Raw genomic sequence first — 23,355 nt, forward strand, 5'->3', positions numbered from 1 at the left:
GGTTGTTATTATTGAAAGTGTGGAAAAGTAAAGAGTTTACTCAATCAAGCAAGCAAGTTTGGCTCACACCATCTGTAACAAGTTTTTGAAAGGGCTATTTTAGTCTATGATCATGTCTATAATCTTTTTTCATTCGAAAACCAATAATTTAAAAAAAAAAGAATCCAAAATATAAAAATGAAAACTGATTTTCGCGCTCTATTTTTTACTGATGGCGCTCCAATTTTAACGTGAAGTTACTATGAACAAAGTGGAACTCCAACAGTAAAAAGTGAAACGTGAATATCAATTTCCTAATGAAAACCCACAACTCCAACTCCATACAAGGCCGGGTTTTGGACTGGCCCGTGTAGGATTTGGGCCCGTTAAGGGTTGCCGCTAAACCCAACGTGATAATCCCAAACTGCCGCAGCAGTCGTCACTCCACCGCTGCTTCACATGGCGTTCTCAAATCCTTCTTCCCTCTTATCTTCTTGCTCGGTTCACAGACTCAATCCCCTCCTCTTCACTCACCGCCGTCAAACCATCATACTTTCTCGTTGGCACATCAATCGCTCGCGCCCTAGGTTCCTCGCTGGTAATGCTATTGCCTTATTCCCTCTCTTTTTAATTCTTTTGCGCGCACCCAACTAATTTCGGGACCTGAATTTAATGACCGGACAAACCCTCTAGTGCCCGAAGTTTTGGCGAACATCCAACCTCATAAATTCCGAGCACTTATTAGCCTTCTCATTCCCACTTGGCCAGACCCTTGGGTTCTCTTGTTTTTTACTGAGCAAAAAACAGTAAATTCCAAGAAAGCTTTTTGTATAGTTATTGCAATTTGCAGCCAATTTGAGACTATGTAGAGCTTTTTTTTTTAGTCTAAGATTTATGGAATTTTGCAATTTTTCGTTGCTCCAATTCTGCTGATTGGAAGTCGGAAGACTGTGTAAACTGGATTTGTTGGTCTTGGAATTTGTTTTACTATGTTTTTAAGAAAAGTTTATTAATTGAGTGTAATTCTACTGATCATGAATTTTTGTTTTTTCAATGGAAATTCCAGTTGCTGCAGCAGAGAACGGTGTTTTTACTTCACCAGAGATTGCAAAGTCCTTTGATTTTTCTTCGGAGGAACGGATATACAACTGGTACTTATAATTTTATGAATTGTGGAATTAGAATTAGTAGATTATTGTGCAAAGGAATGTTTACTTTGGTTTTTGGTGACTTGGAGAATCTGGACTCTTATTGGTTCGGGGCATTGCTCCGGCTTTAATTGGGCCCCTGCTGGTGGACGGTGTGATTAGTTGCCAGGCTTATTCGAGGTGTGCGTAATCTGGCTGGGCACCTAAGTTATAAAAAATAAGGTCTCCTATTTTACCATCATGTTGAAATCCATTTACAATTCTAAGGCAGAAGAAGCTTCAACACTATCTTTAAAGTCCTATACATTTGGGAATGTCTGCCCAATTGGCTCAGGTTGTGAATTTAATGGTTTTGAAAACTCTGAGTGTTGTTTTAGCAATGTGCTGCAGCCCAAACAAGCTTGATGTATTTTTGTTATTTATAGATGAATTATAAGCTACACAGGCAGTTTTTTGACATTGGATTTGTGCTGGAATTAAAAGACTAGTGGTTATGCGATTAGTTGAATAGAATTTGTTTAGGGTTGCATAAATTAGTTGTTTTAGATGCAAGTGTTGAAGTAATTTCAGTTCTTAGTCTTCCCAAGACTTGGAATAGAATTTGTTTGATGTCTTGGAAATCTAAGACACGTGAATGAAAGCTATAATTATACTGCACTATACATTTGAAGTAAATTGAATGAAAAAGATAATTCTTTTGGATTGCAAAACACTAAAGTTTGGCATGAAATACGCGATGCTTCTGTGTGCAGATTTACTTGCAAACTAGTGGTGACACTGTCTGTCACTCTACTACTAGAGTAATCTTTTTGTCGTAATCAAGCTGCTTACCAGTTTTGTGCTTCTATCTTCAAGTTTATGCACACCTGTTCAAAGAAGAGTATAATTTCATCTGTGCTTTCCATTGCTTACCCCGTGTAATAGATGTTATTACAACCCATGATTTGGAAAACATGTTGTTACTGCTTCTGATAAAGTCCAGTGACAACTCATTGCATATATTGTATTAATGTGTAAATTTTGGTGTTAGGTGGGAGTCTCATGGGTATTTCAAACCAAAATTTGTCAGAGGAAGTGATCCTTTTGTAGTTCCGATGCCACCTCCTAATGTTACTGGTTCGTTGCACATGGGGCATGCTATGTTTGTCACACTTGAGGTTGAGGAAGTAGTTGCTGCACTTGTTTTCCCAATTTCTTTCATACATGGGGCTTGCTGTGAATGAATCGTACATTTTTTTATATGGTTGTTCATTGGGTTCTAAGCATTTTCTAATGAAATTGATTTTTCAGGATATTATGGTTAGATACAATCGAATGAAGGGAAGACCTACACTCTGGCTTCCTGGAACCGATCATGCTGGTATTGCAACTCAGGTTTGCCTCTGGAACTATGGGATACTATTTTCACTTCAATTCACTCCTTAATAGATGTCATCTATACTTTGGGCAGCCTGCCTTGTTTTGAATCTTGGTGAACTAGTGGCACTATAATTCTTGCCTACATGTTTGTTTTAAGTGTTGAATTCATAACGTTGTGTACATAATGCATAGAGAAACATTGCCTTCTTTTGGAGGAATACTTCATGTACATGTTGTATTTTGAGGGTTACTATATTACTTTTGTGGAAATGGAGACAGATTTTGTTTTCCAGAATTTTTGTTCGCTAACATCTCTCATTGAAACTAATAGTGCTTACTTTCAGTTGGTTGTAGAAAGAATGCTGGCAACTGAAGGAATAAAAAGGAGTGAGTTGGGCAGAGATGAGTTCACAAATCGAGTTTGGGAGTGGAAAGAGAAGTATAACTCCTTGTTGATGTCTTAGGCTTATTGCCTTTAATTACTTATTTTGATTTCCTTGTTGATGTTTTTTCTTAATATAAGACTTGGTAAGCATAGCAAAGTCCACTGAAAGTGCTCAACCTCTGTAAACCAGAGTCCCGGACATATTCAAAGCTAGCTATGGGCCTTTGCAAAAACTAAGCTCTTTTATGAAACAAGAGAAAATCTTGTTTCATAAAAGCCTTTCCAACACAGAAACATAGGATGAAATATTTATAGTAGGGACATTTTCAATCTATGTACAATCAACTCTATATCCGCAAAAGTGCTTGCGTTCCGCTTCTCATTTTGCCCTGAATCAAAGCCATAGGTGTCATCCTCCCAGCCTTTGTCACCCTCTTTGAATAGCACTCGTTTTCCCAAAAACCAAAGAACGCATGTGCTGAGGCAAGAATAGTCTAATGGGCACCAAACTGAAACGGAAACTCCGTAAGTCTCTTGTAATCTCTTAGCAAAGTAATGAGTGATGCAGTGCGTCCTCGGATGTGCAGCACATGCAACACTTACTAGTGAGTGTTTCTTTCCTCATGCCTAAGTTTCCAAGATTAAGGATGGAGTTAAGGGCTGCTCTTCAAATGAAAAAGAACACCTTTGCTGGGACCTTGTTTCCACGTACTTCTCCAAGTAAACAAGTTCTCTTCTTTCCCTCCCAAAAAGAAACTTTTCCTTTTTTCCAAAAATGTTCTCCAGTTCCCTAATAGGAAGAGAAGGAGACAATTCGCTAGCGAATCTCCCCTTTCCCCTTTCCCCTTTCCCCTTTCCATCTCTCCTCCCTATTCCAAAACATTGAACTTACACTTGGGTAACCATATTATAGGTACATATGTAGCAGATACCTACTTTTTGTTTCTCATAAGTGCTAATTTTTTATTGTTCACACGTGCTGGCGTTGAAGATTGATCAGCTATATGTTCCATTGTGCTTTTGTGTTTTCCCTGATTGATGATATATTTAGTCGTTCATATTAGGTACGGTGGAACCATTGCAAATCAGATCAAGAGACTTGGTGCTTCTTGTGATTGGTCCAGAGAACATTTCACCCTTGATGAGCAGCTAAGTCGTAAGACAGTTCTCTATTCAATAGAGCTTAGTGAGTCTAACAAGGATGCGTGCGGTCTTCCAATGATTCAGTGCTGTTGGGAGACAAGAATGAGAGTGAATCTAGTTTCAAGAGCATGCCTTGCTTAAATATGAGGGGTGATACTGCATTATATGTATTGTGCTGAATTAAATAATCATTGATACGGTTTTCATTGTTATTTCCATCATGTTTGTCTACCTTCTGCTAAATATCCTTAAATCTTGTCTGTGACTGTTTACTTAGTAGTGTAGACTAGGTGTTTTACTGTGTATTGTAAATTTTAGGCATGTTCTGAGTTCAAGATTTTAATTGTTGCAGGCGCTGTAATTGAAGCTTTTGTTCGGCTTCATGAGAAAGGCCTAATATACCAAGGTACGTAGTTAATTTGATTTCTTGGTGCTGTGCGGTTAATATTGACAAGTTCAAATCTCTCTCTCTCTCTCTCTCTCTCTCTCTCTCTCTCTCTCTCTCTCTCTCTCTCTCTCTCTCTCGCGCGCGCGATTTTGGTGTTCTAAAATGATTCCATGTACAATCCTTAGTTTTGGTCTTTTGGATGACTCCTTTTAATTTCATGTTTGGGAAAGAAGAATGGCTTAGCAAAAGGTATGCTTAGGATAGATGTGTTACTGATATTGGTAAATAGGTGTGGCTGTGGGATTCAGGAATGACCGCCTGGAACAATTTATAGGTAGGGTTTATGTAAAAGGGCTGGAAATAGTAGGTGGTGGCCTTTTATTGATGTGGAAAGTGAGGTAGAGATGCCACCCAAGATGGTAAAAAATAGGGTAGAAATATATGTTCAGCCTACTATTACAGTTATTGGGCATATCTAGATAAGCTAATGGTGGTGAGTGGAGCTGAATTCCTAATGGAGCAGGAGAGTCTCCTCACAAGCAATTGGCTTAAGATTTGGAACATTTTTTCCCAATCCCATTGATATTCTTTCTCAAATGAAGTGATGGTTTCTCTTGCAGGATCTTACATGGTCAACTGGTCCCCTAGCTTGCAAACTGCAGTCTCAGACTTGGTATGTTGAATCTGGTGTAATAGGTCCACTACTATGGTGATGCGTTGATGTTTAATATCTTGGCAATTCATGTAAACGATCTTGATTGTGCCTAGGAAGTAGAATATTCTGAAGAACCTGGTACTCTGTACTATATAAAGTATCGTGTTGCAGGAGGCTCAAGGTATGTATTTGTAAGTTTATTAGTTGCTTGTTTTGTATTTTGTTCTTGCTATTATATATGTAGTGATGGTAAACTGAACGGTCATGTCAAGTATCGCTGGTGTAGATTAACTGGCATGTTCTCCAGCCAACACAATTTATTGGTCTATTCTGAAAAATTAGAACTAAGAATTGACTGGGAAGTTGTTCATCAGGTTTAAACCTAGGTGCAGCAGAGTTGGTGCCAACTTTGCTTTTATGAGTTTAGGTTTCAGTTCTACTTCAGGTGGCTTTCATTTCGTCATTGGTAGAGTTAAAAATAGTTTTTTGATTAAGTTTGTCACTAGAAGTAGAAAAGAAAAGAAAAGAAAAAAAACTTAGCAGGACATGCTTAGGACACGGCCAAGATTCTTCATAATTTTTTTAAACTCATTAAGGACACAGCCAGTACATGCATGTCCTTTATAACTTAGGTTCTTAGGATGCGGATCATGCTTGTTGTTTATTGGCATGTTCATAATTGAGATATCAATTTAGTTGCAATAGTTTTTTTAGCAAGGCTAATGAATTTGTGAGTTGCACTTCTGTGCTGCATACTATGTATGAGAGTTGCTTTAGATGGGTATGATGTTTGAAAATGCATTGAAAGTTTTTTTTGGGTCTTGAAAATAGTGGTATTTCTTGTTGCTTTTGGTGTGGTTTGAATATTACATCGTATGCCTAACGATTGAGAGTATTATAGAGCGTAGATGATATAGTTTCTGTCGTATGCCAGCCTTTTCTCGTACCCTGATTGTGGAAATAGGTGTGTCGTGTGTCTGCACCCCTATTGTATTCGCGCTTGTTGTCCGTGCATCTGCATGGGGAGTCATTCATTCTACTGCATTAATTTTCTGGAGGTCGTGACCTGACATGGTGGAAGGTCCTTTCTCCCTTCAATGTTGTGGCTCCACGGAAAAGTGGCTGTAAGTTGCTTACCTACTGCTCCTGGACCCTGTTGTGAGCAGGAGCCTTGTGCACTATGTACAGCCTTTTTGTACTTAGCGTTTGTCTTAAAGAAATAGGATAGAAGAGGTGAAATTGCATAACTACCTTTTAAACTGCAAATGGTTTCCTTTGCCTTTCTTTCTCAACAACTACAATATCTTTTTTTTTGAACGGCAATTTTTTTATTTATTAATCCTTGAAATTGTTACCTAGATTAAAAGGACAAGGAATGATGACATCAAATCCTAAGCTAAGCTAAGGACTATCCTCTGCCCACCCAAGACCCAAATCCCAGGTTAGTAAGAAACCAACCCTGGAAAACACCCAAGGCAAAGCCCCATTACACCCATTGGGCCAAGCCCAGAAAACCTATGGGTAGGAAACCCAGATCTACAACAACTACAATATCTTAGTATGCTTATGATCATCCTGATACCATACACGTCAAAACCTTCAGATCCCGTTCGTTTAAGGGTTTTGGATTCTAATTATTATCCTATTTCTCTCCAATTATTACTCTCATTTTTCTCTCTCTCTCTCTCCCATCATTACCCCTATTTCCAATCATTACTCTATTTCTCTCTTCACTTATTACCTATAAATCCAAATCCAAAATCCCAAAACGACAGGGCCTCAGTCTTTTGAATTGTGGACACATGTATAGTTATCAGAATTGCATGATACGCGATTCGTAATGATTGATTCTTTGATTCAACACTTAAGCGGTTCGAAACTGTCATAGGATTCACAAATAGAAGGTAATTCGTAACCTCAATTGCAGATGCAGAGGTTGACTGCTGAGTCGGAGATTGCTCTATACTGATTAACTTACTTACTTAGGCTTACCTTTCCTCATGAATTCTATTTCCAATGTGTCTATTCGCTGTAATCTACTATGACATGTCTGTGTGATATTCAACAGCCTTATCAAGATTTCTGTCTCATGCTTGATTATGTTATCATTTTCTTCACCTTGTAGAAGTGACTATGTCACGATTGCGACGACACGCCCAGAGACTTTATTTGCCGATACAGCTATTGCAGTGAACCCTCAGGTAGGATTTCCAACTACCATGTAGGAGATGGGCAGGCTGGTTTAAGACGACCCTGCTCTTTTGATTACATATTAGGCAGGCTGTATGTTTTCGTACTCTTTGTATAGCAAAATTGAACTTATCCCGTGGAATGAAGGGTGAATTCTCTTTTGTTTTCTCCTCCAGTTCCCAGGTTCCAAATCTCGTTTACATGTTGGGATGTTTCCTTAGTTTCGATTGGAAAATTTTGAATTTCTTATCCCATGGTATGCAGTTCTCGTGTCTTAGATCTAGTCATAATTTTTTTTTATCAGCAAAGAAAGGTTTACATACCATTAAAAAATGATGCAAAAATAGAAACCTTGTAGTGATACACCAGGAGCATCTAGTAAATAATTATGACTACATCTAGTCATAATTATTTACCCTTTCCATAGCTTTTTCTTGAAACCAACAAGATTAGTTGAGATTGAATGCTAGGTATTATTATTTTAGGTGAAATTAGGTGTTGTGGCTACTGTGCTGTGGATGGCGGTGGCAGTGCTCCAGCTCCAGTGGCTGCAGCAGCTGATTAGTCAGGGTTAGGGTTTTGTTTTTCTCTGGGCTTGGGCTTGGCCCATCAGGTGTTTGGGCTTCGGCCCATTAGGTGTTTGGGCTTCGGCCCATTAGGTGTTTGGGCTTCGGCCCTTGAGGTGTGGGCTTTTGCCTTTTGGGTGTCTTTGATTGGTTCCTTGCCAATCGAGGGATTGGGTCTCGGACTGGGCAAAGGATTATTCTTAATTTTTTAGGAATACAATGCTGTTCTCCTTGTCCTATTAGTCTTTGTAACAATTTCAAAGATTAATGAAATTTTTTTTCTGTTTAAAAAAAAAGGTATTACTATTTTAGTGTTCAATGTACCTTCCTAGTATTTTCATTTTGAAAGTTTTGGTTGTCTGTTTTGAAAGTTTTACTATTTGTTGAGAATGTAGTTTTATTCGTATTTTCTGCCTGTTCTACTTTAATAAATTGGGTTTCATATGTTTTGAGTTTTATTTTGGAGGTAAGGTAAAATGACTTTTCCTGCCTCCTGAAGGATCAGATGAATGGGCTAAGTGCACAAAGCCATCGTAATATTGTATACAATTAAACAATGTCAATGTCATGACGCATACTTTTCTGATGTTAGACATAGTGTTCTAATCTTTGGTAGATGGTGATGACGAAGTTGAAATACCATCTGCTTTAGGTTGGCTGTTCAATTTGTGGACATGATAGAACTTTGTTTGAGGAGCCGTCAGTCCTTGTCTTTGGCTCAAAGAATTAGTGTTCCCCATTTCTCTTTTTGTCTGGTGTTTGTTAGCTTTGTATGATTTCCGCAGCTTTTGTTTGACAAGGTTCCCTGAATTTTTTTTAGTGATAACTGCAATGCAGGATGAGCGTTACTCGAAGTATATTGGAAGGCAGGCTATTGTACCGATGACATTTGGTCGTCACGTCCCTATTATTTCTGACAAGGTAAAATCGCTATTGGTCATTGAGTTATAGTATTCTTCAGCTGTCAACTCGAGGCTGCTTTTTCCTGAACCAAATGATTTCATTGCTTAGCATATTTTGAAAATGACCTAGGATAAAGTAACTAAGACATGAAGATTTATAAGCGCATGCGGAAGCCTCAAAGTGAGAGCACAATGATGGTTTTTATAAATAACGACTTTGAATTCCTAGAAATGCCGTCTTTTGGTGAATCTTGCTTCTATTTCAGGCCAAAAGAAACACAGGAAAAAAAATGGGAGGGTTTCTGAGTTGATTATCTTTTTAACTTGCGTAATTGAGAATTTGAGATCTTATGTGGTGCAAGAGTGGAACATATGTGTCTTTCTTATTTCCATTTGTGCCTATAAGCAAAAGGTCGTTAAAAGGAAGCACTACTCCTTCACAAAGTAATACATTGTAATTTGCTGAAGGGTCATGCTAACAACTGTCCACTGGACAGTTACTTTGGGAAGAAAAATGCCATAATAGGCAGAGTTTTGAGGAAATTTGTGCACATTCTCAGGCATTCTACACATTTGAAAACACTTTTCTCCCATTTCAAAGCACTTTTTATTAATGCACATAGAAGCTGATGACCACCTCCCATTGGATGGATAAGCATTTCATTTCGCTATCGATGTCATTATTCGATGTTCTTTCTCTCGTTTTTCTATCTTTTTACATGTTGTGAATACTTGGTTTCTGAATGTAGTTTCTCGCTGATGTCACAGTACGTTGATAAAGACTTTGGGACTGGTGTGTTGAAGATAAGCCCCGGTCATGATCACAATGACTACCTTCTTGCACGAAAGCTTGGTCTTCCCATACTTAATGTGATGAATAAGGATGGCACGCTCAATGAAGTTGCTGGATTGTACTGGTAACTTTGTGTTGGTACATTATTAGGTCATTGAGACACTAATGACTAATGGGAGCAATATTTTTAAATCTACCTAATCAACATTTCAAAAATCAGTGGCCTTGATCGCTTTGAGGCACGGAAAAAGCTATGGACAGATCTTGAGGAGACAGGTTTAGCTGCCAAAAAGGAGCCCCACACACTGCGAGTTCCCAGATCACAACGTGGTGGAGAGGTGTGTTTCTACAGCTATCTATTTTTGTTTTTTTTAATCTAACCAAATAAGCTCTGTAGAATAGATGCGTATTTTTATTGGGATTGTTCTCACCCATAATTTTCAACTCATCAGATAATAGAACCTCTAGTGAGTAAGCAATGGTTTGTAACCATGGAGCCCTTGGCTGAAAAGGCCTTGAAAGTTGTTGAGAGTGGAGAATTGACAATTATGCCTGAAAGATTTGAGAAGGTATGTGAATTGACAATTATACATCATGATTACTTTTGGCTTCATTTTCTGTTTTCTTATTTTTTCAGTTGTCACCATCTCTTTTTGGGGTACATCAGAAATGTCAGTTGTCGCCGTCTCATCATTCCGGTGGCTGGACATCATTCCAGTCTACCTTTAGTTGTTTCTTGTACCTGAACTGCATTGTATTTGCTCTGAACACTACCATCATTAGCTAACATTTGTTCATTTGGTATTTTGGCTATAGATATACAACCATTGGCTATCGAATATCAAAGATTGGTGTATAAGCAGACAATTGTGGTGGGGACACCGTATACCAGTTTGGTACATTGAGGGAAAAGACTGTGAAGAGGATTACATTGTTGCTAGGAGTGCCAAAGAAGCTCTTGACAAAGCTCGTGAGAAGTATGGAAACGTTGACATATATCAGGATCCTGATGTTCTTGACACTTGGTTCTCAAGGTTGACACACGAATCCAAACAAATCTGTTGGCACACTTTATTCTACTTATACGAACAGCTAAATAATTAGCTGAGGCTATGTTTTCTAAATCTGGAGACTCTTCATCCCAAGTTGGTGTTTAATTGTCCTTTTATAGGTAGGATTTGAAGTTGAATATACTTTTTGTCACCTACTTGGGTCATTTTTTTAGCTACCCAGTTTTCTTTAGATAAACAGACATTCAAATTGTCAATCTTCTAACAAGTGTTCCCTCTTTTGAAACTGTGTGGATTATTGCATATTAAGCTGTTTTTTATGGTGTGCGTGCACGTGCGTGCGTGTGGATTTGTCCTGTGCTTAATTTTTACGTATGTTTTGACCAATTTGTAGTGGAAAAATTAGTTGTAGCATGTGGATGTAGGAATATTACTGCAGAAATGTTTAGTCAATTATACGTCCTTGGTTCCAAAGCTCTCCATGTTTCATAAAGAATTTTTTCCTCTAAGCTCGTGAAAATTTTCTTAATGCGAGTTAATTGAATCACTGCTGAATACCATTATTGTCTTAGATTTTCTTGATATTGAGTAGTAGTGGATTGTTGCATTTGGGGACACAAGCCAGTTTCCTCATTCTCGGCATTTACTTCATCGAGAGATTCCAATTTTTTTCTTTTTTGTAACATGTAGGGCTCGCATAACTATTCTAGATCTTGATCAGGAACAGTAAATATAGGTTTCGCACATACTAGTTATGTATGTCTATCTTTGTAAATCATTATATAACTGCTGAAGTGTTTGACTAAACACATCTTCTTGCTTTTGTCTGTAGCGCGTTATGGCCGTTTAGTACCCTGGGATGGCCAGATGCTTCAGCTGAGGATTTTAAGAACTTCTATCCAACCACAGTACTTGAAACTGGGTATTCTCCTCCTCTTCTGTATTCTGACGAGTGAAATTCTTGCCTTTCCTTTTTCTTTAATGCTGTTTGTAGTTTCATTATGGTTCATGATTTGAAAACTCTGGCCCAAACTCAAGGCCATTCATGTAAAATACATTGAACTACCCTTTCCAAGTGATGGAAGCTTTGGGATGTCCTGTAACTCAAAACTTAATTTCCATATAGATAAAAGACTGTCAGCCTGTTGGTAATATGTGGTAAACGAAGTACATTGATGTTAGACTTTCATACATTTTTTTGGTTCATGGCTGAGGACAGTAACTTTAGCACAGGCGGAACTTTTGTGCAATGGAAGATACTGAATTTGAAGAGCAACCGTATTTATGTTATTACCTCTATTTTCTCCACCTCGTTTAGGAGGTTGATTTTCCTTCTTTATGCTTTCCTCAAGACTAACATCGACTTCCACATTTGGACAGGCATGACATATTGTTCTTTTGGGTGGCACGCATGGTGATGATGGGGATTGAGTTCACCGGGACAGTTCCTTTTTCGAATGTTTACCTGCATGGGCTTATACGAGATGCGCAAGTGAGTAGAACGCTTATGTCAGGCTACTTGTTCCATGATGAATTGTTAATGCAAAGCTATTTTTTAAGCAATTAAAGAGAAAGAAAACAGTTTTTAAGGTCATACCCTGGGAGCTTCATATGACATCCTTCATTATTGCTGCCCTCGTTTGCCTTCATCATTATGGCAATCATCTTAGCCTTCGTATGGAAAACCTGGTTGATAGATGCTCCCCTTCAAATATCTAGCAATTCCCGTAAACATTAACCTCTCTATGTAACCAATTCATATCTAGATGATGACCATTTAGTTGGAAGTAATAGACTGGATAATGTCAGTAATAGATACAGTGGTTGACTTCATAGAGTTCCCTCCTATCTTCCTGACACCAAATAAGTGTTACTTGGTGTTTTCTGCCCTCCTACCAGTCAACTAGCTATTCCATGCCATTTTTCTTATGGCCGGCGATGGTTTGGTGAGTATGTGCTTAGGGACCCATGCTTGTTGTGGGCTTCTGTAAGCCGTGTGTTAGATATGGGAGAATTTGGGAGTGCTTTAAACCTCTGTCCAGTGTGGCGTGTCTATGATGGGGCATGATTTCGCATGACAAACTTTCTGTGAGCTTGCCCTTTGGGGGTTGTCTGGTCCACGGGAATGTGAAAGACTATGTTTTGTTTTTGTCTCCGTCTGAAGAGATTGTATGTGGTGTGTGTTGGAGCTTAAATAGAGGTCTTCTATAGCTGAAGTACATGAGAATTGTTTGGAAAGTGGATCATTCATGTTTCGATAACTTACCTAACTACAGGTGATGTGAGTTCCTCGTACCTTTTAGCCATTATATTTACAGGATTGAGGTGAAGATGTTGGGGTTTCTCTTAGCCTAAGTGTTCTGCTCCTTTTTTTTCCTTCTCTTAATCTCTATGGACCACATGTGTCACCTCAAGGAATAAAACATGCATTTTGTAACCTCTGAGAAAAGTGGATTTGGGCAATGTGAAGTGAAGCTCAAATTTATTGTATCATGCAATGCACTGCTACATCATGTTGGACCGGGGGAGTTTGGTCAATGATCCTTTTTACATTTGTTGCAAGTTCAACCTTATTCTTAACTGTAGCGCACGCTGTGTACCACCTTGGTTTGCAGTTAGAGTGGAAAACGATCATGACCAGATTTCTGTCATTGCTTGCTTCTTTTACTCTGCGATAATATTAAAAGTTTTAGCATCAGAAAGGGCTATGAAGTGTATTAATACAAGTGTAACTTTTGAGCTCATCAATTCACCAGCTTAGATTTTGGATGTTAAATGGCGGCTGAATTGTTTTGAGCTTTTGGATTCTCGATGTCCCTCAAGCAGTCTGTTCCTTTCTTCCACGTTGTTAATACTTTCCTGAGTTGCACTTGTCTCCTTGTTACCACGTTACTTCGAAATATAAAAATGCATTTTTACTTTTCAAGCTGATGAAAAGCTTTTTAGAATCCCATAGAAGAGTAACTTCAAGCTTCTCCCCTCCATTTCAGAAGCAGACGTGATGGAGCCTAGGTTTCCAATAGATGTATGTACTGGAGTACTATTTCCGATTTGTTGCCTGCTATACGAGTCGGGAGATAATATGTATATTTAGACTTGCTTGTGAGATGAACCTATGAAAATGAGTCTCTTTTACTTTCATGTGTGGGTAAAGTAGTCACAGCATGGTGCTCTGTACTTGAAACTGCATGTAAGCACAACTCCAAATGATTTCTGGTTTCACATCAACCTACGATTGTTAGCTGTAGAAACAGACATCATTGTTCTCTTATTTTAGTCTCTTTTCAACCTTCATTTGATGTCATAACTACCCAATACCATTCCAGATTTGACATTGACTCGCTCTTTGCTCTTTTTTCCCTTTGTAGTCGTACCTGTTTAAATTAGTTATGTGCCATTATCCTCAGGGGCGGAAGATGTCTAAAACATTGGGAAATGTCATAGATCCAATTGATACAATAAAAGACTATGGCACCGATGCTTTGCGATTCACACTTGCATTAGGAACTGCTGGTCAGGTTTGTCTTTCGTCTCAAATAATACCTGCATGTCCATGGCTTGCTGTATGTGCACATGCCTGGTTTCTAACCAATACAAACTATGCCACTTACTTCTTGCAGGATCTGAACTTATCAATGGAGAGATTGACTGCCAACAAGGCGTTCACTAACAAATTGTGGAACGCTGGCAAATTTGTGTTGCAGAATCTGCCAAGTCAAAGTGATAATTCTGCTTGGGAAACTTTGTCGTCTTATAAAGTGCGTTCTTTCTCCCATTAAATTTGTCTGAGAACTTACCTTAGGTGCAAATAACGTTAGGTTAATAAGGTGTAAATTATGTTCCCAATATAATCATAAAGCATCAAAATTATATGGCAGATGGTACTGCTTTTTGGTAAGGTCTTAAAAGCCGACATTCGGAAGCTCTTCTATTTTTCTGGTACTGCTTTTCATGTCTGTCTATAGGGCGGAGAGGCAATTGTAACTTTGTAAGCTTATAGTAATCTTATATATGGTTGGACATGAAATAGGTACCCTATGTGTTGATAGGGTTAGGGGAGCCGATGGCTAAAGCTTGGGATTTATTGGTTTTAAGTGTTCTTTTCCAATCAAGTGCATCTCTCTCTCTCTCTCTCTCTCTCTCTCTCTCTCTCTCTCTCTCTCTCTCCCCCCTTACCTTGTGGTATCAGGGAATTGCTCCACTCTGGTGACACAATAGCAGATCAGGCCACATGCTCTTTAAACCGGAAAGAATGATGTAACTACTAGTACTTGGTGTCAGCATTTGAGTGAAATATGATTTGTTGACAAGTGAGATAGAAATGAGCCTTTTCCTATATAATAATGAACCATAACGTGTCATAAGTTATTCATTTTGTGCCATGTGATTGATTAGGTGTCCTATGTATTTATGAAACTGGGTCAGGTTTGCAATTTAATAGCCAAAATGACTTGTGCATCGGGTACGGCTGTACAGCATTCTTTCATGCATATTACCAGTTGCTGGGGAGTTTCTAGTTCCTTGCCCGTCACATGAGATCACTAGGTAGGGTAGGACATTGCTCTAGGCTTTTGTTGACAGTTGACACAGTTAAATATTTTTGCAGTTTGATCTCGAGGAATCTCTGCTTAAGCTACCTTTACCAGAGTGTTGGGTGGTAAGAAAGTACCATTCTATGCTGTGGAAATCCATGCTTCCTCTGTGATTAACTCACTAGTTTGTCAAATAATCAGGTCTCAAAACTTCATATGCTTGTTGACTCAGTCACCACAAGTTATGACAAGTACTTCTTTGGAGATGTTGGAAGAGAAATATACGATTTCTTTTGGGGTGATTTTGCTGATTGGTATGTTCTTTTTACTGTCTCGATAGCTTCACCGAATAACAGTCATGTAGTTATTAAATCTAAATAAAACTAGTCCTGGTTCAATGAAATTTCCTTGCTGGCATGTCTATGTAAATATACACAGTCTGCATCCATGCTTCTTAGGCCTCTTACACGTGCAATTCGCACTTCACATTATCTCTTTCTTCTTGAGATGATTAATACTTTTCCGGTTTTTCCTAGGTATATTGAAGCCAGTAAAGCTCGCCTTTACCAATCAGAAGATCAATCTGTTGCTTCAATAGCACAGGCAGTTCTTCTGTACGTTTTTGAAAATATTTTGAAAATGCTTCATCCGTTCATGCCATTTGTAACTGAAGAACTGTGGCAGGTAAACTTTTTGATTCTGGCTGTAAGAATTTAAGATCTAATGGCTCCTCCTATTTAATCTACGACACTGTCGGAAGTAGATTTGTATATACCGTCATAGTTGGTAGTATTATGCCAACCATGAACTGTATTGATATGGGATGATGTGGTTGAAATGGAGATATGATATCGATTAGTTGATAAATGGTCCTGATTATCAACACTACTGAAGATTACAAGGTGCACAGAAAACTAGTTATATTTTTTCTACTTAAGAGTTAACAAGTCATGTTAGCGGTAGTTTCCTACTAGCACGTGCCAATAAAGATACAAGACAAGTCGACAGCAATAACAAATATCTGACTTATGCATCTATACAGAACTGTGATGCAAATTAATGTCTTATATTTGTTTATCTTTTTGTGATAGAGCATAAGATTCGACTTGAATTTGTTACAGTAATTTATTCAATGTCTCCAGCAGGCATTTGAAAAAGTTAAATTTGCAGATAATTTGTTCATGATGTTTAACACCAGTGGGTGGACTTACCTTTTAGGCATGGGATGCTGCTGTTACAAAAGTTATCTATGTGTGGTCTGGGGCTTATGTATAACAAACTTAATGAGACCTTAGAGTGAGGAATGAGAAATACCAACAAATAGCTACCATATTAACACCTTTTGGTACTCCTTATAATTTAGAGGTGCATTCATTGCTTCGTAGCTAAAGCGAACATTCATATGTGGCTCTTGAAGCGCATTGCATTTTCCTTTTTTATCAAAGCGAATTTACTGTCTCTCTCTTCCTTAAGAGTTGTGGTTAACTTTCATCTCTGAGATGCTTTTGTTAGTGCCTTGGTACTTTCTTCCTTGATGTTGCATTGTTTCTCTTTTTCTTTTCACTTCTTTGGACGTTTCAGTAATTTCACAAGGTCTTTAATCATCTACAGGCGCTCCCAAATAGGAAAGAAGCTCTTATAGTGTCATGCTGGCCACAGACTTCACTTCCAAGGGACGTAAACTCAGTAAAACGATTTGAGAATTTACAAGCTCTGGTGAGTTCAAAAACCTATTTTTACTTTTCCCTGAACATCTCCTCACTTGCACACTGCCCTTGTGGAAACATTTTTTGTGGAAGTTTAGTAATCATTGGCTATTTCGTTTTCTGAGACTCAGACAAGAGGAATTCGCAATGCTCGAGCAGAATATTCTGTTGAGCCGGCAAGGCGTATATCTGCATCTATAGTTGCAAATTCTGAAGTCAGACAGTATGTTGCGGTAAGTATCTGCTTTTACTTGCTAGTTATTGTGGTAGACTGGTTAATTAGGGAAGAACAGCAAAAGTACTTGTTAAACTCTCACTGGAGAAGATTAGTAAGAGTTTTCTATTTTTTTTTTACTGTCTATTTTAGTTTTTTGGAGGGATAGGGAGGGGACAAGAGGGGAAGAACCAGTGGTGTTTGTTATGTGGATTCAGATTGCAGAATCAGAGGCAAATCCTGTAGGCTTCTGGTCCATGTGATGCTTAATCTAATATGTGGAGGATGGTTTTGGCGGATACTTCAAGGGTATATGCACCCGTGGAAAATAAGTGAGTCAGAACAGCAGAGGAGTTGGCAGCCATTTGTTGGAATTTCCTTTTGGTAGGGTGTGGGAGATTGCAATGTCTTCAATTCCTTTCAGGGTGGTTGAGCCGTTGATGTGCGTTTCTGATAATAGGGCCATGGAGTTTCCAAATGTACTCAGCTGAACAGACATCCTGTTTCTGAACTTCAATGGCCTGTCTATTTTTGGCCAACCGCTTTTTGGTTTGTGGATAAGGAGGAGCATTTTTGCGAGGTGGTAGAGTGCGCTTCATCGAGGCCAGTGCTAGATCATGTCCCTCTTTTTTTTTGGTTGAAAATGGGGGAACATAAGAGGGAGGATTCCCCTCCATTTTGAGAATACGTGGCTTTATATGGCAGTTTCAAGAGATTGTGGGGAGTGGTGGAGAACTCCACGAGTGGGGTAATCCTGGTCTTTATTCTGCCTAAGAAATTGGAGGAGGGAGAGTTGAGGAAGTTGGATAAGAATTTCGAAAGTGAGGGTTGTAGAAGGAATTTGGGTGTTAGAGAAGCATACATTGGCCTCTCGGAGACTGAAAACAATAGGTGGGGACATTTTGGCTTGATTAATAAATTTGTGATCAGAGTTGAGAGCTTTCGTCATAGTGCATACTGGACTATCAATGAAGGAAGCATGGTAATGAGCACAGAAATTGAATTGGGTCTCTAGGCCTGTCCTCTCTTATGCCATTTGGCTTTGATTTGGGGGCATGGTCGGTAGCAAAACAGGTATAGGGGGGCCACTGTTTCAGTGGTATTCTGAGAGCAGCCACTTTGTGCATATTGCCAAAGGTTAGGTTTGTCTCCAATCCTCCCCCGCCCATACCCCCAATGATTGGCGACTACATGGGTTCTGTTGTTATTGTTGTGAGTTGAGAGCTTTAGGTGGTTGGCCGGTAGCTATACTTCCTAGTGATTTCACCAACTTGCTGGCATTTCATTTAGAAAATCATTTAGCTTTGTGCTTGGTTATATACCTGTGTGGCCATTGAAAGAACATCAATGTGAGTATATCAATCATGAAAATTGCTTCTTGCAGAATGAAAAGGAAGTTTTAGCTCTTCTTTCGAGGCTAGATTTGCAGAATGTCCATTTTGTGGAATCTGCACCAGGTGAGTTTACCTGAAGTTACTTCTATCTTGACCTAACTTTGGTGTGTGTTCTTTACCTTTTGACTCTACTTTCACTCATTGATTCAAGTGTATATGTTTGTAACCCCAACAATAATGCCACAGGTGATGCAAATCAATCAGTCCATCTTGTCGCTGGTGAAGGTCTAGAAGCATATCTTCCTCTTGCTGATATGGTAGATGTTTCATCTGAAGTGGAACGCCTCACCAAGCGCCTTTCAAAGATGCAAGCGGAGTATGATGCACTTGTTGCTCGCTTGAAGTCTTCTAACGTATGAACTCTTATTGCATTTATTTCCATAGTATCTTTCCTTCAAGTGCATGAAAAACAAACTTGCTTTCCTGCTTTTACACAATTGTGATTTGCGATAATGATAAATCTGCAGTATCATAAAGGGCACAAACCTTTTACTTTTTTTGGTAAATTGACTAGGAAAAAGACAGGCTGATTGTTCACCCTGAATGCAATGTAATGAAATATGGTTTCTTTTCCTTGTTCACCTTCCCTTACTTCGCCTCTCACAAAATCTATGTTGCTTTCTGCAGTTTGTAGAGAAAGCTCCAGAGGAAATCGTACGCGGGGTTCAAGAAAAGGCAGCAGAAACAGGAGAGAAATTAACTCTCACTAAAAAACGCTTAGATTTCCTCATATCAACAGTTTTGGTCTCAAAATAGGTGTAAGTTGGGGATATTTTGCAGAGCTGCACATTTTCCAATGGAGCACCTGTCCGCAATCTCATTTTTAAGCATTTCAGTTGTGCAACTTTTGTGGCAGTTGCAATCCAGATAATCTTCTGGAGGCTGAAGCGCCCCCGTCAATTCATACAGGTAGCTGCATTGAATCAAAACTCCTTTGCCTTTCTTGTTTTCTTTAATTCAAGATTTAGTACCCAAAGCACTGGGAGAAGTGTTCTAGGTTGACACTCTAGAGTTTATCGTGGATTGATTAACTAACATCCCAAATAGATGGAACCAAAGGCTCTCTCACATGCTTAGATCACCAATTGCACCGAAAGCCGTCTGTGTATATCAACCTATCTAATGTCACTGATCACAAAAAACCTATCTAACATCAAGTTTGGTTCTGGATTTGGTGCACTAATTTATCTCTATATCAAGTTTGGTTCTGGATTTGGTGCACTAATTTATCTCTATATCACTTAATCCGCTATTTCATGTCTGACTAAATTCGTGTGTACCTATTATAGGATTGTCTTTCACTAGGTTTCCTCGACTTATCAAGATTATTCATTTTTTCGTTCTATGGAGTAGTTAAGAGTTTAAAGTAAAGCCTCGCAATCTGAAGTCTCTGGAGCTCACTACTAATCAGTTCTTTTGTTGCCGCAGGTCACAAAGTGACGATCTCCTTAACAGTGATTAAATGGAGCCAAGACACAATTCATGCTAGATTGTGGGATGATTCTGGCGTCGAAATTTTGGATTTGTCCATTTTTTTGTAGTCATTGTTAACTTAAAAGCCCAAATATTAGGCGTGAGGTTTAGGCAGGTTGAGCTCAGCTCCAGGGCTCCTCATGTATTTATTGCATCTTTCTGCTTTAAGCAAATATTTAGGAAACGCAAGAGAATACAAATTCGTAAGCAAATATTCCCATAAAATTTACAGTTCATTCTCACAAGTATACAAGTCTAGCCGTTTAAATTTCCAAGACTAGCATGTTCCGATCATGCAATTATGGATGTCCAATCAATTTTATTTTCTGCACGGTCTAAGAACGGCTCCAATCAAGTCAAGAAGTCTGGATCGGCCAAACTCCCTCACAGCAGGCCCCTCTGGTCCCTCGGAATCTAAATATAGGTTTGTGTCCTCGAAACTACCCGAAGAGGCAAACATGAAAGCACATAATTCCAACCCAAATTAAGAGCAACGTTTAGCCCATAAAGAAGAGTTCGGACTGAACATGCTTGTTACCATCCAGTGTGCTTTATGGAAATTTTCCTCTCCAATATGACTTCTCAACACCAGCTAGCATTGCTATTCAACTAAATTGCGTAAATACGCTTGTGCATCCCTTCAGAAACCCAGATGAAATTCAAAGCCACCGTTGAGCAGATTTGCCTGGAATTGAGTTACAAGTGTGCTGCTTGTTTGTATTGCGTGACAGCCAGTACAAAGTCGCTTGACACCAATATGGAAACCTCCGACAGCTGAAAAAACGCAGAGGGATCGTCTTGGTGGCTGACTCAATCTTACAACCAGAGAGAGAGAGAGAGAGAGAGAGAGAGAGAGGCAGCTGGAAGAAAAGTACTCCACTAAACTGCTAGCCTTACAGACTGTTTGCACTAATACAGCAAACAGGACTATTAGGGTTCAATCCATCTGCAACCATTTCACTATAAAGCTGATGAGCTCTTATCTTATTCCCTTTCATATGGTGGCGGGAAATCATTGTCTCATAAATACATGAAGATAGTGGTATTGATCGATCCTTCATCACCTTCAGATATCTTTCAGCCTCGTCCAAATTCCCACATTGACTAAGGCACCTTACCAAAGATTCAAAAACCATTGAACCAGGAGAGAGCGATTTGTATTCCATTTCGTAGTACAACTTTAGAACTTCCTGCATGTTTCCTTGTTTACAATAGCCAGCAATAAGCTGTGAATACGTGATCTCATCAGGTTGAAACCCTTTATCCAACAGATTGGTCAATATCTCATTAGCTTGCTTTGCTCTCCCCGTTTCACCGAGCTTTCCAATCATTTCGTTGAACGTGAAACAACTAGGAACAAAACCCATCTGCATCGACTTCTCACAAAATTTTACACTCTCTTCCACTTTTCCAACCCGAGAACAACCCTCGATGAGATGATCAAAAGTCTCGTTATAAGGCTTCAAACCCGCATTTTCCATTTCTTGCATCAAGCCAATCGCGCCTTCAACTCTCCCCTCCTTACAATACGCCCCTATGAAGACGGTATACACGAACGGATTTGCATGAAAACCTTTCTTGAGCATTTCCTCATACACCTCCCATGCAGAGTCTAAATTCCCAAGCACCCTAGCATAAATAATTAAAGAAAAAGCAATGGTGTCAAGAATCATGTTCTTTTGCAACATCCTCTTCAACACCACCATTCCTTCCTCTACTCTTCCCTCCTCCAATACCCTAAAAACCAAACTTGTGTTAACAATCACAGCAGGAGAGCATCTCTTCCCAAGAATTCTGTCCAACATGTCAATAGATTCTTGCAACTTCCCTTCCTTACACAATGCACTAACCATGATTTTCACCGTTCCCTCATTTGGGTACGTTCTCTTTTGGATCATATGCTCGTAAACCTTCCAAACCAGATTGGCCTGGTCAGATTTTTGAACCACCTCAATCAATGTATTGTAACTAATCACACTTAAACAAAACCCATGTCCATCCAAATACTGACAAACGTCAAAACCAACATCTACCATCCTCAACTTGGCATAAGTTTGAACCAATAAATCAAACACCAAAGGGATAGACCCAGTAATGCTATAACTACCAAGAAGTGAATCAACAACTGAGAAATCCAAAGAAATACCCGAAACCCGTTTCGACACAACCGATTCAAGCAGGGTTCGAGCATCCCTGATGAGCTTTGATCGGACTAATAAGTGAATAGCAATGCAGTAGGTTGAAACCTCGTGTTTGAATTGCTTTTGCTGAGCTGACCAGTGGAAGAAACCCAGAGCCCGTTTTGCATCTATTGGTTCCTTCAGTTGTAATAGTACTTTTTCGACCATCGAATTCGTTAACTCAACTGAACCGAATTTCCTGCTCAGTGAGTCCCAGTTAAGGCCTTTACGCAGAGAAGTACATATGGTGTTCACAACTGCATCTGGGTCTTCTTTTAGAGTGTGAACGAATTTGGGTATTGTTAGAAAACGGTGAGTGACAAGGAGGGGGTGGGGAGAAATGGTGATTGAATTGGAAGATGAAGATCGAATGATACGAAGCAATGTTTGCTTCATGGATCGATGGAGTACTAGATATTCAGGGGAGAGAACCTAGGAGGTTGGCAGGCTGGCCTGGTGGTAAGGTCGGTACTAGTTTGCTCCGTGGTATCATATGAATGTCAGATTGGGCAGTGTGGAATAACATCAAACACCTCACCTGCACTTTCCGATTGGCTCGCTGTTACTTGCAGCAGTGATAATTGTGGTGATGTTCATGTTCATGTTCATGCTATGGGAACATGTAGATGATTGGCTGCTGTCGGACTGTCGAGGTGATTAATCAATGGGTTACTCACGAAATTTGTGGAATTTTTATGGTGCTTTGGTTAACATCGTGAGAACCCCGGTCGATAGAGAAAGGAAAGGAAAGGAAAGTGGGAGGAAAATTCTTCCTTGTTCTGTTATTTTCCTTTTAGTTTCCTCTCCAACCAAATAAGGAAAAATTATTTTTCCATCTTTTCTTTTATATTTTCTATAGATTTCAAACAAAGCCGAAATGTTTGGGCTCTCCAATGTTTCAGTTGGATAACTTGGATATGATGTTTGCGGGATCCTTCATCAATTTTTTTCTTTCAAGCTCAGTTTGTGGTGCAATTTATTGGATCTCACTAATCAACTTCCTTATTTTTACGGAGTTATTGAGCAAGAAAACAGGGATTCGGTCAATAGAAATAGGCTGACAAGCGCTTACTTGCACTTGGTTAGGAATCTTTTTAAAAATCGAAACTCTATCTTTTGTCGTCCACCCCTTTCGAGAGCATATTAGCCCGTGTTCGCTCTGAGTAGGAAGCTTTTCAAAAATCGAAACTCTTTATCTTTCGTTGTCGTTCACCCCTTTTGAGAGCATATTAGCCTGTGTTCGCTATGGGAGGAAGTTTTTCTAAAATCGAAACTCCTTATCTTTTGTCATCCATTCCTTTCGGGAGCATATTAGCCAGTGCCGAGGCCCGAGAGCGA

At 39.2% G+C, this 23,355-nt stretch overlaps 2 protein-coding genes, 1 long non-coding RNA gene and 1 other non-coding gene across 9 annotated transcripts; 2 read left to right on the forward strand and 2 right to left on the reverse strand.

Annotated features, from left to right (window-relative positions):
• The first annotated feature begins 332 nt into the window (after window positions 1-332).
• On the forward strand, window positions 333-20,082 carry LOC131298288 (valine--tRNA ligase, chloroplastic/mitochondrial 2). 5 transcript variants are annotated; one of them, XM_058323664.1, is made up of 29 exons: window positions 333-577; window positions 1,046-1,130; window positions 2,158-2,284; window positions 2,418-2,501; window positions 2,831-2,925; window positions 3,936-4,027; window positions 4,367-4,420; window positions 5,023-5,075; window positions 5,171-5,238; window positions 7,183-7,258; window positions 8,651-8,734; window positions 9,484-9,632; window positions 9,729-9,846; window positions 9,961-10,077; window positions 10,325-10,542; window positions 11,351-11,440; window positions 11,899-12,010; window positions 13,926-14,036; window positions 14,139-14,276; window positions 15,125-15,175; window positions 15,252-15,364; window positions 15,587-15,734; window positions 16,662-16,766; window positions 16,888-16,989; window positions 18,355-18,427; window positions 18,551-18,717; window positions 18,992-19,122; window positions 19,221-19,273; window positions 19,793-20,082. In XM_058323664.1, exons 1-27 carry the CDS (start codon window positions 439-441, stop codon window positions 19,118-19,120), a joined length of 2,898 nt encoding a protein of 965 aa, XP_058179647.1. In that variant the 5' UTR covers window positions 333-438; the 3' UTR covers window positions 19,121-19,122; window positions 19,221-19,273; window positions 19,793-20,082. The 5 variants fall into 5 exon arrangements, with proteins under 5 accessions (XP_058179647.1, XP_058179646.1, XP_058179648.1 ...); XM_058323663.1 differs by having other exon boundaries at window positions 18,992-19,273; XM_058323665.1 differs by lacking the exons at window positions 333-577; window positions 1,046-1,130 and adding an exon at window positions 1,289-1,307 and having other exon boundaries at window positions 18,992-19,273.
• LOC131298297 (uncharacterized) lies at window positions 14,293-14,949 on the reverse strand. 2 transcript variants are annotated; one of them, XR_009190486.1, is made up of 2 exons: window positions 14,695-14,949; window positions 14,293-14,654 (listed from the first exon to the last, which is right to left on the reverse strand). It is a non-coding gene; the product is annotated as an uncharacterized LOC131298297 (long non-coding RNA). The 2 variants fall into 2 exon arrangements; XR_009190485.1 differs by having other exon boundaries at window positions 14,293-14,662.
• LOC131299373 (small nucleolar RNA snoR100) lies at window positions 17,937-18,044 on the forward strand. The gene has a single exon (XR_009190759.1). It is a non-coding gene; the product is annotated as a small nucleolar RNA snoR100 (small nucleolar RNA).
• LOC131298291 (pentatricopeptide repeat-containing protein At1g66345, mitochondrial) lies at window positions 20,028-22,966 on the reverse strand. Its single transcript, XM_058323670.1, has one exon. The coding sequence runs from the start codon at window positions 22,411-22,413 to the stop codon at window positions 20,731-20,733; it is 1,683 nt and encodes a 560-aa protein (XP_058179653.1). The 5' UTR covers window positions 22,414-22,966; the 3' UTR covers window positions 20,028-20,730.
• Window positions 22,967-23,355: the final 389 nt, after the last annotated feature.

This window comes from Rhododendron vialii, chromosome 8a, assembly GCF_030253575.1.
Source record: "Rhododendron vialii isolate Sample 1 chromosome 8a, ASM3025357v1".
Lineage (NCBI taxonomy): Eukaryota > Viridiplantae > Streptophyta > Magnoliopsida > Ericales > Ericaceae > Rhododendron > Rhododendron vialii.